At 45.1% G+C, this 12,053-nt stretch overlaps 1 protein-coding gene across 1 annotated transcript in view; it reads left to right on the top strand.

Annotated features, from left to right (window-relative positions):
• POLD1 (DNA polymerase delta 1, catalytic subunit) overlaps positions 1-12,053 on the top strand; it is a 294,557-nt gene that overhangs the window by 71,706 nt on the left and 210,798 nt on the right. Inside the window, exons 6-9 of the mRNA XM_063942417.1 lie at positions 1,637-1,805; positions 3,127-3,241; positions 3,326-3,455; positions 7,427-7,593. Of these exons, the coding sequence (XP_063798487.1) occupies positions 1,637-1,805; positions 3,127-3,241; positions 3,326-3,455; positions 7,427-7,593 (581 nt within the window). The remainder of the gene's footprint in view (positions 1-1,636; positions 1,806-3,126; positions 3,242-3,325; positions 3,456-7,426; positions 7,594-12,053) is intronic.

The raw sequence follows: 12,053 nt of genomic DNA, 5'->3' as shown, positions 1-12,053 counted from the left end.
ATATTTCTCTTTCATCCACTAGGGGACACATCGCGCTGTGTGTTACTGTTTTTTTTTTACTTTAATAGATATAAGCAATATTGAGTTATATATATTAAAAAAATATAAGGAAAAAGTATATATTTTATAAGAGTGGCTCTGTATAAATCAATGATGAGATCGGGAGACGTCTGCAAATATCCCAAATAACATTTATTACATATACATATACATAAAAACAAACATCTAAAATCTAAAATATTGATCACCTTTCAAGCATGCATATAGCCAGTTTTAACTTTAATAAGGGAATAGTCCCTAATTAGCATAGAATATGTATAATTAATTAAATAGCTGCCTTAGTAACACTTTATGTGAATAAATGCTGAAGTCCTGAGTACGCAGTGTGTAACACTGTATTGAACAGTCTTTGATACTGGGTCCACACACGGAATTGCTACTTTGTATGCCGGCGTCCTGGCTGTGAAACTGAAAGCAGTATTTATAGTTACCACTGATTCTCCCTGCTAGGATGACGTATCCGTCCCTTTCTTCACTCGGTGGTGAGGCCGTCACCGCCCCGTGTGATGTACGCCGGGATGGGATATCCTGATGGGTGGAACTGCAGACTCTCGGCCAAGGTGCGCTCACTGTGGGCTCATCCAGTCTGGGATAGCAGGTACATGATGAGTACTGATTATATCAGGGCCTCTCGCCTACGAGCCCCACCCCCTACTGCCAATGAAGAGTCTCGGTGCTGAATCGCAGAATCGGGTGGGTACTGCGCAGGTTGCACAGAGGGGATTGTGGTGAATGTGGAGCCAGGACAGGAGGGAACACCAATCCAGTCATCTGGCATGGAAAGATCTCTCAGTGGCAGAAGGACTCGTTGCTGAACAATAGCCATCTGTGTGGTAACAATGGAGGACCCTCCACCAATAAAATCACTGCTTAGTAGGTTGAAAACGGTAGGAAAAAATAAAAGTAGCTGTTTTTTTTTTTTTTTTTTTTTAAAGCTGAGCCTCACACACATTGGGGGTAATTCAGAGTTGATCGCAGCAGGGGGGGGCAGATGTAACATGTGCAGAGAGTTAGATTTGGGTGGGTTATATTGTTTCTGTGCAGGGTAAATGCTGGCTGCTTTATTTTTACACTGCAATTTAGAATTCAGTTTGAACACACACCACACCCAAATCTAACTCTCTCTGCGCATGTTACACCTGCCCCCCCTGCAGTGCACATGGTTTTGCCCAACTGCTAACAAATTTGCTGCTGCGGTCAACTCTGAATTACCCCCATTGTAGGTAGCCATTTTGTAACCACTTCATGGCCATGCCTTCTATCCGTTCACAGGTAACTAGTAACATCACTGAGTCACTGTCTGGGAAATATTCATACAGCACTGATTCCTTGCAATGAGTCTGTTCTCTCAGAGATCAGTTCAGCCCGCAAAGCGGCCGCCCCCCCGCTGTACAGAGGAGACCTATCCACTTTTAGTTCAAGACATGTATTATTACCAAACTGCTCCCACACAAATATTGAAATGCTGTATAATGAATATAGATAGTAATATTGCCGTTTCAGTTTATGGGTAACATGGAAATATATAATAAAACTGATGCTAAGCGTTGGAGCCATTTCTGTTTTTTTTCCGTAGATATGTACGGGTACCATGGGAAGCGAATTATTGCTTTTCTGAAGATCACGATGGCTCTGCCGCGTCTTATTGCACCTGCCAAGCGTCTTCTAGAGCAGGGCATACGCTGTGGGAACTTTCCATTGCATTGCTATCAGGCCTATGAAGCCAACATTGACTTTGAAATCAGGTATTTAATACATTTGGTGCTTTTTGCTAATTTTTTTTTTTTTCTTCTTTTTTTAGTTTAGAATTATATATTACTCAACTGGATAAAAAAAATCACAGTACATACTTATATAACGTTAAATGAGTGTCTGATTACCTAGTTCCTCTTAGTCAGGAGTGCCGGCTAAAATCTCCACATTCAATGGTTTCAATGTTCTCTTACTGCTGCTTTGAGGATTTTACGCTGTATGTAGCATGTCTTATTTACAGTAACTGTCACCAGTACCAACCATTTCTGATTCAGGGGCAGATTTATTAAGCCTGGTGAAGTAATAAAGTGGAAGGTGATAATGCACCAGCCAATCAGCTCTTAACTGCCATGTTACAAGCTGGGTTTGAAAAATGACAGGAGCTGATTGGCTGGTGCATTATCACCTTCCACTTTATCACTTCACCAGGATTAATAAATCTGCCCCTCAGTCGTGTATAAACTTACGCATGCTTGCTTTGTGTCCCCAAATAATTTATTAGTTCCCTTTTTTTATTTAACCCTTATGAAACATTTAGCGGCTTCTCTCAAATACGGGGGCAAAGGCACTTTAAGCTGCTGAAATAGAGCCCTTAGGTAACTCAGGATGGCCGGTGTTTTCACGCCTCTGGGGCCAATGATGGACGCAGCCACTGGCCTCGACACAAGCAGAAAACGTGAGCACCGTGCCTCATTTACTGTAACACTGGCTGTGCCAACCCCCCCCCCCCCCCCCCCCCCCCGCGCTTTCCCCGCGCCAAAGCTGAGGGGGGTTTACGCCCCTCATCGCACATGCACAGATCGATAAACATCGGAGATGTGTGTAAACCATCGGGTTTGCATACGTCTCTGTATTAGGCCCTGTGTTAATGATTCAGCTGTACTTGAACATATGTAAGTGTGAGAATGTCACCCCTCATTCTGCGTTTGTCAGATACTGTTCTGTTTACTCAATTTAAAAACATTCATGTTGTATTAATTTATCTCATTGTAACATTATAACAAGTGCAGGGCTTTAGTTTCCATCCAATAAACGGTGTCGACCAAGACTTTTATAGAATAAAATTCCAATTTATAAACTTTTTTTGTTTTTTTTTTGTTTAAACTTTCACATACTTGTATGTATTTGTGAATGTTATTAGTTGCTGCTGTTACATAAGGTAGTTTTGTATTTTTGGGTTTCAAGGGCCCTTTGAGCTGAAGCTTCAGTTTTGACCCGCAATCACATGGAACTTTTTGAACATTCCATTGTAGAAGAAGGAAACAAGCACAGATTTCAGTTTCAACCAGGCTTCTTTTTCTTTGACTTTTTCAGGTTTATGGTGGACAATGATATTGTCGGGTGTAATTGGATTGAGCTCCCGCCCGGTAAATACCATATTCGTAATGAATATCAAGGAGGGGAGTACAGTAAAGACGATCCCAGCAAGGTGAGGGGTGGTCAGTGGTTTACGACTACACCATCCGTTCGCGTGGCTTGTTGATCATGTAACCACAGTTTGGTCTTCTTGCAGGTGTCCCTTGTCCAGCTGGAGGTTGATATAAGCTGGTCAGATCTCCTCAGTCACCCTGCAGAAGGAGAGTGGCAGAAGATAGCGCCTCTTCGTGTCCTCAGTTTTGATATTGAATGTGCTGGTAGAAAAGGTAATGGAACTTTCTGCAATTATTTTGTATAGCTGCTGTAAGGTACAGCTTTATCTGATGAGAACAAAAACAAAACCCCAATTTCCCCAGCACACTGCAATGGGTCAGCAAAAGAAACCTGCATTCTACATAATATAATGCGGAGGACTCTGTCACACACATTTGCAAATTAACAGTTGTGTCCCCATACACCTAGGGGTAAATTTACTAAGATTCGTATTTTCCCGTTTCAGGTCAAAGTTCAATCACGAATGACATCGAAAGTGTAAAACTGCAACTTTTTGAATTGATTACGACTAATTTACTAAGCTGTCGTATTCGGGTTTTTCTTTTGTTCCGATGTCGATGTCATTCGTGGTTTTTTTTTCTATTTTTACGGCAGTGATTAGCAAAACATTGCCGACTTTTTTACAATGAATCTCGGCCGGATCTGTGTGATCCGTGCTGGGGTTCATTTTGTTTTTTTTTTTTAAATTAAACACTGTCAAATATTTAAAAAAAAATTGCGTGGGGTCCCCCCTCCTAAGCATAACCAGCCTCGGGCTCTTTGAGCCGATCCTGTTTGCAGAAATATGGGGAAAAAATTGACAGGGGTTCCCCCATATTTAAGCAACCAGCATCGGGCTCTGCGCCTGGTCCTGGTTCCAAAAATACGGGGGACAAAAAGAGTAGGGGTCCCCCGTATTTTTAAAACCAGCACCGGGCTCCACTAGCTGGACAGATAATGCCACAGCCGGGGGTCACTTTTATATAGTGCCCTGCGGCCGTGGCATCAAAAATCCAACTAGTCACCCCTGGCCGGGGTACCCTGGGGGAGTGGGGACCCCTTCAATCAAGGGGTCCCCCCCCCCCCAGCCACCCAAGGGCCAGGGGTGAAGCCCGAGGCTGTCCCCCCCCATCCAATGGGCTGCGGATGGGGGGGCTGATAGCCTTTGTTGTAAAAGAAAAGATATTGTTTTTAGTAGCAGTACTACAAGTCCCAGCAAGCCTCCCCCGCATGCTGGTACTTGGAGAACCACAAGTACCAGCATGCGGCGGAAAAACGGGCCCGCTGGTACCTGTAGTACTACTACTAAAAAAATACCCAAAAAAACACAAGACACACACACCGTGAAAGTATAATTTTATTACATACATACACACATACATACATACTTACCTTATGTTCCCACGCAGGTCGGTCCTCTTCTCCAGTAGAATCCAAGGGGTACCTGTTGAAGAAATTATACTCACGAGATCCAGGGGTCCAGGGTCCTCGGGGAATCCCTTTGTAATCCACGTACTTGAAAAAAATAACAAAACGGACACCCGAGCCACGCACTAAAAGGGGACCCATGTTTGCACATGGATCCCCTTTTCCCGACTGCCAGAAACCCACTCTGACTGATGTCTAAGTGGGTTTCTTCAGCCAATCAGGGAGTGCCACGTTGTAGCACTCTCCTGATCGGCTGTGTGCTCCTGTACTGAGTGACAGGCGGCACACGGCAGTGTTACAATGTAGCGCCTATGCGCTCCATTGTAACCAATGCTGGGAACTTTCTGCTCAGCGGTGACGTCACTTTAGGTCAACCGCAGGGCAGAAAGTTCCCAGCATTGGTTACAATGGAGCGCATAGGCGCTACATTGTAACACTGCCGTGTGCCGCCTGTCACTCAGTACAGGAGCACACAGCCGATCAGGAGAGTGCTACAACGTGGCGCTCCCTGATTGTCTGAAGAAACCCACTTAGACATCAGTCAGAGTGGGTTTCTGGCAGTCGGGAAAAGGGGATCCATGTGCAAACATGGGTCCCCTTTTAGTGCGTGGCTCGGGTGTCCGTTTTGTTATTTTTTTCAAGTACGTGGATTACACCTGGATTCCCCGAGGACCCTGGACCCCTGGATCTCGTGAGTATAATTTCTTCAACAGGTACCCCTTGGATTCTACTGGAGAAGAGGACCGACCTGCGTGGGAACATAAGGTAAGTATGTATGTATGTATGTGTGTATGTATGTAATAAAATTATACTTTCACGGTGTGTGTGTCTTGTGTTTTTTTGGGTATTTTTTTAGTAGTAGTACTACAGGTACCAGCGGGCCCGTTTTTCCGCCGCATGCTGGTACTTGTGGTTCTCCAAGTACCAGCATGCGGGGGAGGTTTGCTGGGACTTGTAGTACTGCTACTAAAAACAATATCTTTTCTTTTACAACAAAGGCTATCAGCCCCCCCATCCGCAGCCCATTGGATGGGGGGGACAGCCTCGGGCTTCACCCCTGGCCCTTGGGTGGCTGGGGGGGGGGGACCCCTTGATTGAAGGGGTCCCCACTCCCCCAGGGTACCCCGGCCAGGGGTGACTAGTTGGATTTTTGATGCCACGGCCGCAGGGCACTATATAAAAGTGACCCCCGGCTGTGGCATTATCTGTCCAGCTAGTGGAGCCCGGTGCTGGTTTTAAAAATACGGGGGACCCCTACTCTTTTTGTCCCCCGTATTTTTGGAACCAGGACCAGGCGCAGAGCCCGATGCTGGTTGCTTAAATATGGGGGAGCCCCTGTCAATTTTTTCCCCATATTTCTGCAACCAGGATCGACTCAAAGAGCCCGAGGCTGGTTATGCTTAGGAGGGGGGACCCCACGCAATTTTTTTAATAAATTTTACAGTGTTTAATAAAAAAAATAAAAATAAAAAATTGAACAATAATTGAAAAATAAGCACTTTCCCACCCCTTCCCACTGATATACATGCACGGATCTCATGGATCCGTGCATGCCTATCCAATCACGAATAAAAAAAAAAGGTCTGTTTTTTTTTTAGCACTTTTTTACGAGTTGTAATTTTTCACGGCAGTGTTTGGTTTTTTTTTTGCTTTGCACTTCTTAGTAAATGACCGAGATTCATACTTAAACAGCCGCGTTTTGACCGATGGTGTATTCATTCGTGATTTTTTTCCTAGGACTTCAAAATATTACGAATGCCCTCATCACTGCCGTGATTATTGCTTAGTAAATTACCGAGATGACACTTTGATGAAAAAACGGCATCTCGGTCAAAATCGGGAGCTTAGTAAATTTACCCCCTAGTCTCAATATGCCATGTGGCGTGAGATACTTGGCATGAGTGAGCCATGCTGGGCGGTATCGTGTAGTTTTTGCACAAAAGTGCGTCCGAGCAATCGGATGCGTCAGAACCACGTCATGGGACTGCACACTGATTAATTTGATGTTCAATTCTTGTGTGACTATGTATACACGAAGCACAATGAAAATAAGGGGTTAATGTTGCATTTGGCACCCCGACTGCCCTTGACAACCAACCAACTTCCCCTTGCTGTAAATACTATACATTGCAAACAGTCCTGGGTAGTGCAAGGCTGGGATCCGGATTGAAGGTCGACAATGTCTAGGTCGACCACTATTGGTCGACAGTAACTAGGTCGACAGGGTCTTTAGGCCGACATGTTCTAGGTCGACAGGTCAAAAGGTCGACATGAGTTTTTCACAATTTTTTTTCTTTTTTTGAACCTTTTCATACTTAACGATCCACGTGGACTACGATTGGAACGGTAATCTGTGCCGAGCGAAATGGTAGCGGAGCGAAGGCACCATGCCCGAAGCATGGCGAGCCATGCGAGGGGACGCGGTGCACTAATTGGGGTTCCCAGTCACACTACGAAGAAAACGACACCAAAATAACATTGAAAACTCATGTCGACCTTTTGACATGTCGACCTAGAAAATGTCGACCCAGAACATGTAGACCTAGACACCCTGTTGACCTAGTTACTGTCGACCAATAGTAATCGACCTAGACATTGTCGACCTAGTTACTGTTGACTTTCAATACCACACCCTGCAAGGCTAGCGGTACATGCAGATCACCTAGTATATTCTTGTTTGGATTCCATGAGACAAATATAGAAAAAAGTAATTGATGCTGAAACGTTTAAAAAATAACAATAAAAAACTTTTTTTTTTTCCAAAATCATTTTGTAGGTGTGTTCCCTGAGCCTGACAAAGATCCTGTAATCCAGATCTCCAACATGGTGTTGCGGCAGGGGGAGAAGGACCCATTTATACGCAATGTTTTCACTCTGGGCACCTGTTCTAGTATTGTAGGCTCACAGGTGCTTTGCTTTGAGAAGGAAAATGCCCTTCTAAAGGTACAAGATCTTTACCGCCTCTTCATAATCACTTATTATATTGAATTACAATAAATGATAGACCTTCGTCTAGAGCAGGTTAGGCTGTTGTGCTTTTCTACTATAAAGATTTCAGTACGTCCGCCATTGATTACTGCGGGATGTGGGCAGGCAATTTAGGTGGTCATTGTAATGTGAAATTAAATCTCATCCAGACCATACAAAAGCTTATACAAATAGATTAAAACCAGATGGACGGTTAAAGAGTACAGTCATCCAATGAGTCACATCTGTGCCTATTTGACGTTCTTATGATGCTATAGCAAGGCTCTGTGGCTGGTGCCAAGGGTTTATATAAGACTGCAGCCAAAGTCTAGAAGGTGTCTTCCCATAATACCTCACATTAATAGATCTACAAGAATGGGATGTCCGTCGCTGTCAAGGTATTGAAGTCTGTGAGAAAGATCAGAGTTTTGGGTGCACCTTGGGCAAGAATAGGGAATACCAATTTTTTGAAGGTGGAAGTGGTAGGACCATGAGATAGACTGACGTGAGGCCTAAAGCAGATGCATTGTGTGGTAACACCACAGAGGTTATTAGATTGTTGACTCATTTTATGAACCAGTCTCTGTGGACTATTGGAGAAAGAAGCCTGATTGCAGAGGTTGTAGGAGGTGAGCGTACGTGAGATAAGCAGTTAAACATGAGTGGGCTGATTCAATGTTGGATCAAAGCAAAATAAGCAGTAATATGGTCCCCGATTCTGATCCGCCAATTGGCTTTGATGATCCCCATTTGGTGGAGATTCAGCAAAATAGTACATGTAAAAATCTCTGACTCGCTGATCGTGATAGTTTTTGGGATGAAATTGGCTAATTGAGATGGGCTAACATGTTGGATTTTGCCAAATACCCGACCCAGTCATCGGCAGAACAGAGAATTGGTTCAATAGATGCTTGATGTATGGGTCCCTTTACTTTACATCTTAGCAAAACCGTGTTGCGTTGCAGGTAGGGCAGATTTAAAATATGATGAGAGAGATTTAGATTTGAGAGGGGCGAGTCAAAACTCAAATCTAAATTGCCGTGTAAAAGCTGTCCAGCATTTGTGCACCACATGCAAAAGCAGACCATATTTACCTTACATGCAAAAAAATAAATATGTATTTGCTCTCCTTGCATTGTAACATGGTTTTCATAGGTGCAAATATACTCTTTCATTCGCAAGGTAATTTGGAGGTGGAGAAGTAGAGCAGTAGTTGGGGAATGGTTAGAGAAGGAATGATTTTGGATTGGTGGTATGATCATTATTTAATGAGGATGGAATGTGCCGGTGGAGAGAGACCTGTAATGAGGAAATGGAGCTATAAAGGTAGGAAGTATTGGTCAGATTTCTTTATTATTTATTATTAACAGTGATCTATATAGCGCACACATTCTGCAGCGCTGACTGGCAACCCATCCAGTCAGTGTCCCGCTGCAGAAGCCTGAGACTGCAGGGAGGGCGCCCTGAAGCAGGCACTCAGCCCCGTGGACACACTTCTCCCCCTCTTTGGGTCCCTGGCGAGACAGGGTCATGCGACGGGGGTCATGGGGTGGGGGCGGACCAGGAAATGTAGGTAGCCGGTGGGGCCGAAGGCCGGTGCTATGCACTGATGCGGGGGACTAAAGCCCCGATAAGCCTCGATTTATTGGGGCTAACCTGAGATCCGCGCGCGATACCTTTACCCATGGTAATTTACAACGGGTATTTGGATATGCCTGAGAGGTGATACATGACAGTGAAATGGAGAAGATGAGCAATGGGTTCCCAGAATATAAATAGGTGTAGGCTGCACTGACAAAGGACTTTAACAAAAAAAAAAACAACAACTATATATAAACAACTTTCTTGTTTTTTTTTGTGTGTTTTAATCACATTAAAAGTACCTTACATTTTAAAGATGTAATCATATAGAAAAGGAAATATCCTAATACAGTAGCTTAAACCAAAATAGTTCTCCTACAATGTTGTAGTAAAGTTATCGACTAAGTAGCAACTTATTTGAATGACGCAATAAGCTAGCAGATGTTAAGTGTTCCAATTAAGCTGTATTTTTGGCAGACTTCCACCCCACAGATACAAACACTGTAGTCACATGCAGGAATTCTCATCTTTACTTCTGGACCTTAGAAGGAAATTCTTTGATTGTGAAGCAAGGGTTTTTTGATGCACAATAATCTTATTATTACTATACACATGTATAGCTCGCCTAAGTTGTGTGTGTTGGCTGATTACTGTAACCAACCCACTTGGAACGGAGACCTGTGTCTCTCATCCTCAGATAAGGCATTTGTTACACTGTAGAAAATCCACACATCAGTAACCCATATTTCTCTAACGTCCTAGTGGATGCTGGGGACTCCGTAAGGACCATGGGTAATAGACGGGCTCCGCAGGAGACAGGGCACTTTAAGAAAGAAATTGGATACTGGTGTGCTCTGGCTCCTCCCTCTATGTCCCTCCTCCAGACCTCAGTTTGAATCTGTGCCCGGACGAGCTGGGTGCTACTTAGTGAGCTCTCCTGAGCTTGCTAAAAAGAAAGTATTTTGTTAGGTTTTTTTATTTTCAGAGAGATCTGCTGGCAACAGACTCTCTGATACGTGGGACTAAGGGGAGAGAAGCAGCCCTACTCACTGAAGATAGGTCCTGCTTCTTAGGCTACTGGACACCATTAGCTCCAGAGGGATCGTACACAGGATCGCACCCTTGGTCGTCCGGAGCCGCGCCGCCGTCCCCCTCGCAGAGCCAGAAGACAGAAGCCGGTGTCAGAAGCAAGAAGACTTCGAAATCGGCGGCAGAAGACTCCAGTCTTCATATGAGGTAGCGCACAGCACTGCAGCTGTGCGCCATTGCTCCCACACTAAACCCACACACTCCGGTCACTGTAGGGGGGGGGGGGGGGGGGGGGCAGCAATTAGAGACCTCTTGGCAAAAGTGGGCATATTTACAGTTGGGCACTGTATATATGCATGGGCCCCCGCCATATTTTTTACACAGAAACGCGGGACAGAAGCCCGCCGCTGAGGGGGCGGGGCTTCTTCCTTAGCACTCACCAGCGCCATTTTCTCTCCACAGCTCCGCTGAGAGGAAGCTCCCCAGGCTCTCCCCTGCAGAATCACGGTAGAAGAGGGTTAAAAGAGAGGGAGGGCACATAAATTTGGCGCAAAAACAATATATACAGCAGCTACTGGGTTAACACTAAGTTACTGTGCGACTCCTGGGACATATAGCGCTGGGGTGTGTGCTGGCATACTCTCTCTCTGTCTCTCCAAAGGGCCTTGTGGGGGAACTGTCTTCAAAAAGAGCTTCCCCTGTGTGTGTGGTTTGTAGGTACGCTTGTGTCGGCATGTTTGACGAGGAAGGCTATGTGGAAACAGAGTGGGAGCAAATGAATGTGGGGTCGGCGCCGACACCCGATTGGATGGATATGTGGAAGGTTTTAAATGATAATGTTACTTCCTTGCATAAAAGGTTGGATAAAGCTGAAGCCTTAGGACAGCCGGGGTCTCAGCCCATGCCTGATCCTATGTCGCAGAGGCCGTCAGGGTCTCAGAAGCGCCCACTATCCCAAATTGTTGACACAGATTTCGACACGGATTCTGACTCCAGTGTCGATGGCGATGATGCAAAGTTACAGCCTAAAATGGCTAAAGCCATCCGTTACATGATTATAGCAATGAAGGATGTGTTGCACATCACAGAGGAAACCCCAGTCCCTGACAAGAGGGTTCATATGTATGGGGGAAAAAGGCAGGAGGTGACCTATCCCCCGTCACATGAGTTATGTGAAAAGGCTTGGGATTCTCCAGATAGAAAACTGCAGATTTCCAAACGGATGCTTATGGCGTATCCTTTCCCGCCAACGGACAGGTTACGCTGGGAATCCTCCCCTAGGGTAGACAAAGCTTTAACACGCTTATCCAAGAGGGTAGCCCTGCCGTCACAGGATACGGCCACCCTAAAAGATGCTGCGGATAGAAAGCAGGAGGGTATCCTGAAGTCCATTTATACACATTCAGGTACCCTACTAAGGCCGGCAATTGCGTCGGCCTGGATGTGTAGTGCTGTAGCAGCATGGACAGATTCCTTATCTGAGGAACTTGATACCTTGGACAAGGATACTATAGTACTGACCCTGGGGCATATAAAAGACGCTGTCCTATATATGAGAGATGCCCAAAGAGACTTTAGCCTACTGGGCTCTAGAATAAATGCAATGTCGATTTCTGCCAGAAGGGTCCTGTGGACTCTGCAATGGACAGGCGATGCCGACTCAAAAAGGCACATGGAGGTTTTACCTTACAAGGGTGAGGAATTGTTTGGGGACGGTCTCTCGGACCTGGTCTCCACAGCTACGGCTGGAAAGTCTAATTTTTTGCCATATATTCCCTCACAACCTAAGAAAGCACCATATTACCAAATGCAGTCCTTTCGATCAC

Source organism: Pseudophryne corroboree, chromosome 10, assembly GCF_028390025.1.
Source record: "Pseudophryne corroboree isolate aPseCor3 chromosome 10, aPseCor3.hap2, whole genome shotgun sequence".
NCBI lineage: Eukaryota > Metazoa > Chordata > Amphibia > Anura > Myobatrachidae > Pseudophryne > Pseudophryne corroboree.
Note: the sequence above shows the minus strand (reverse complement) of the source record. Positions and strands in the feature narration are given on the sequence as shown.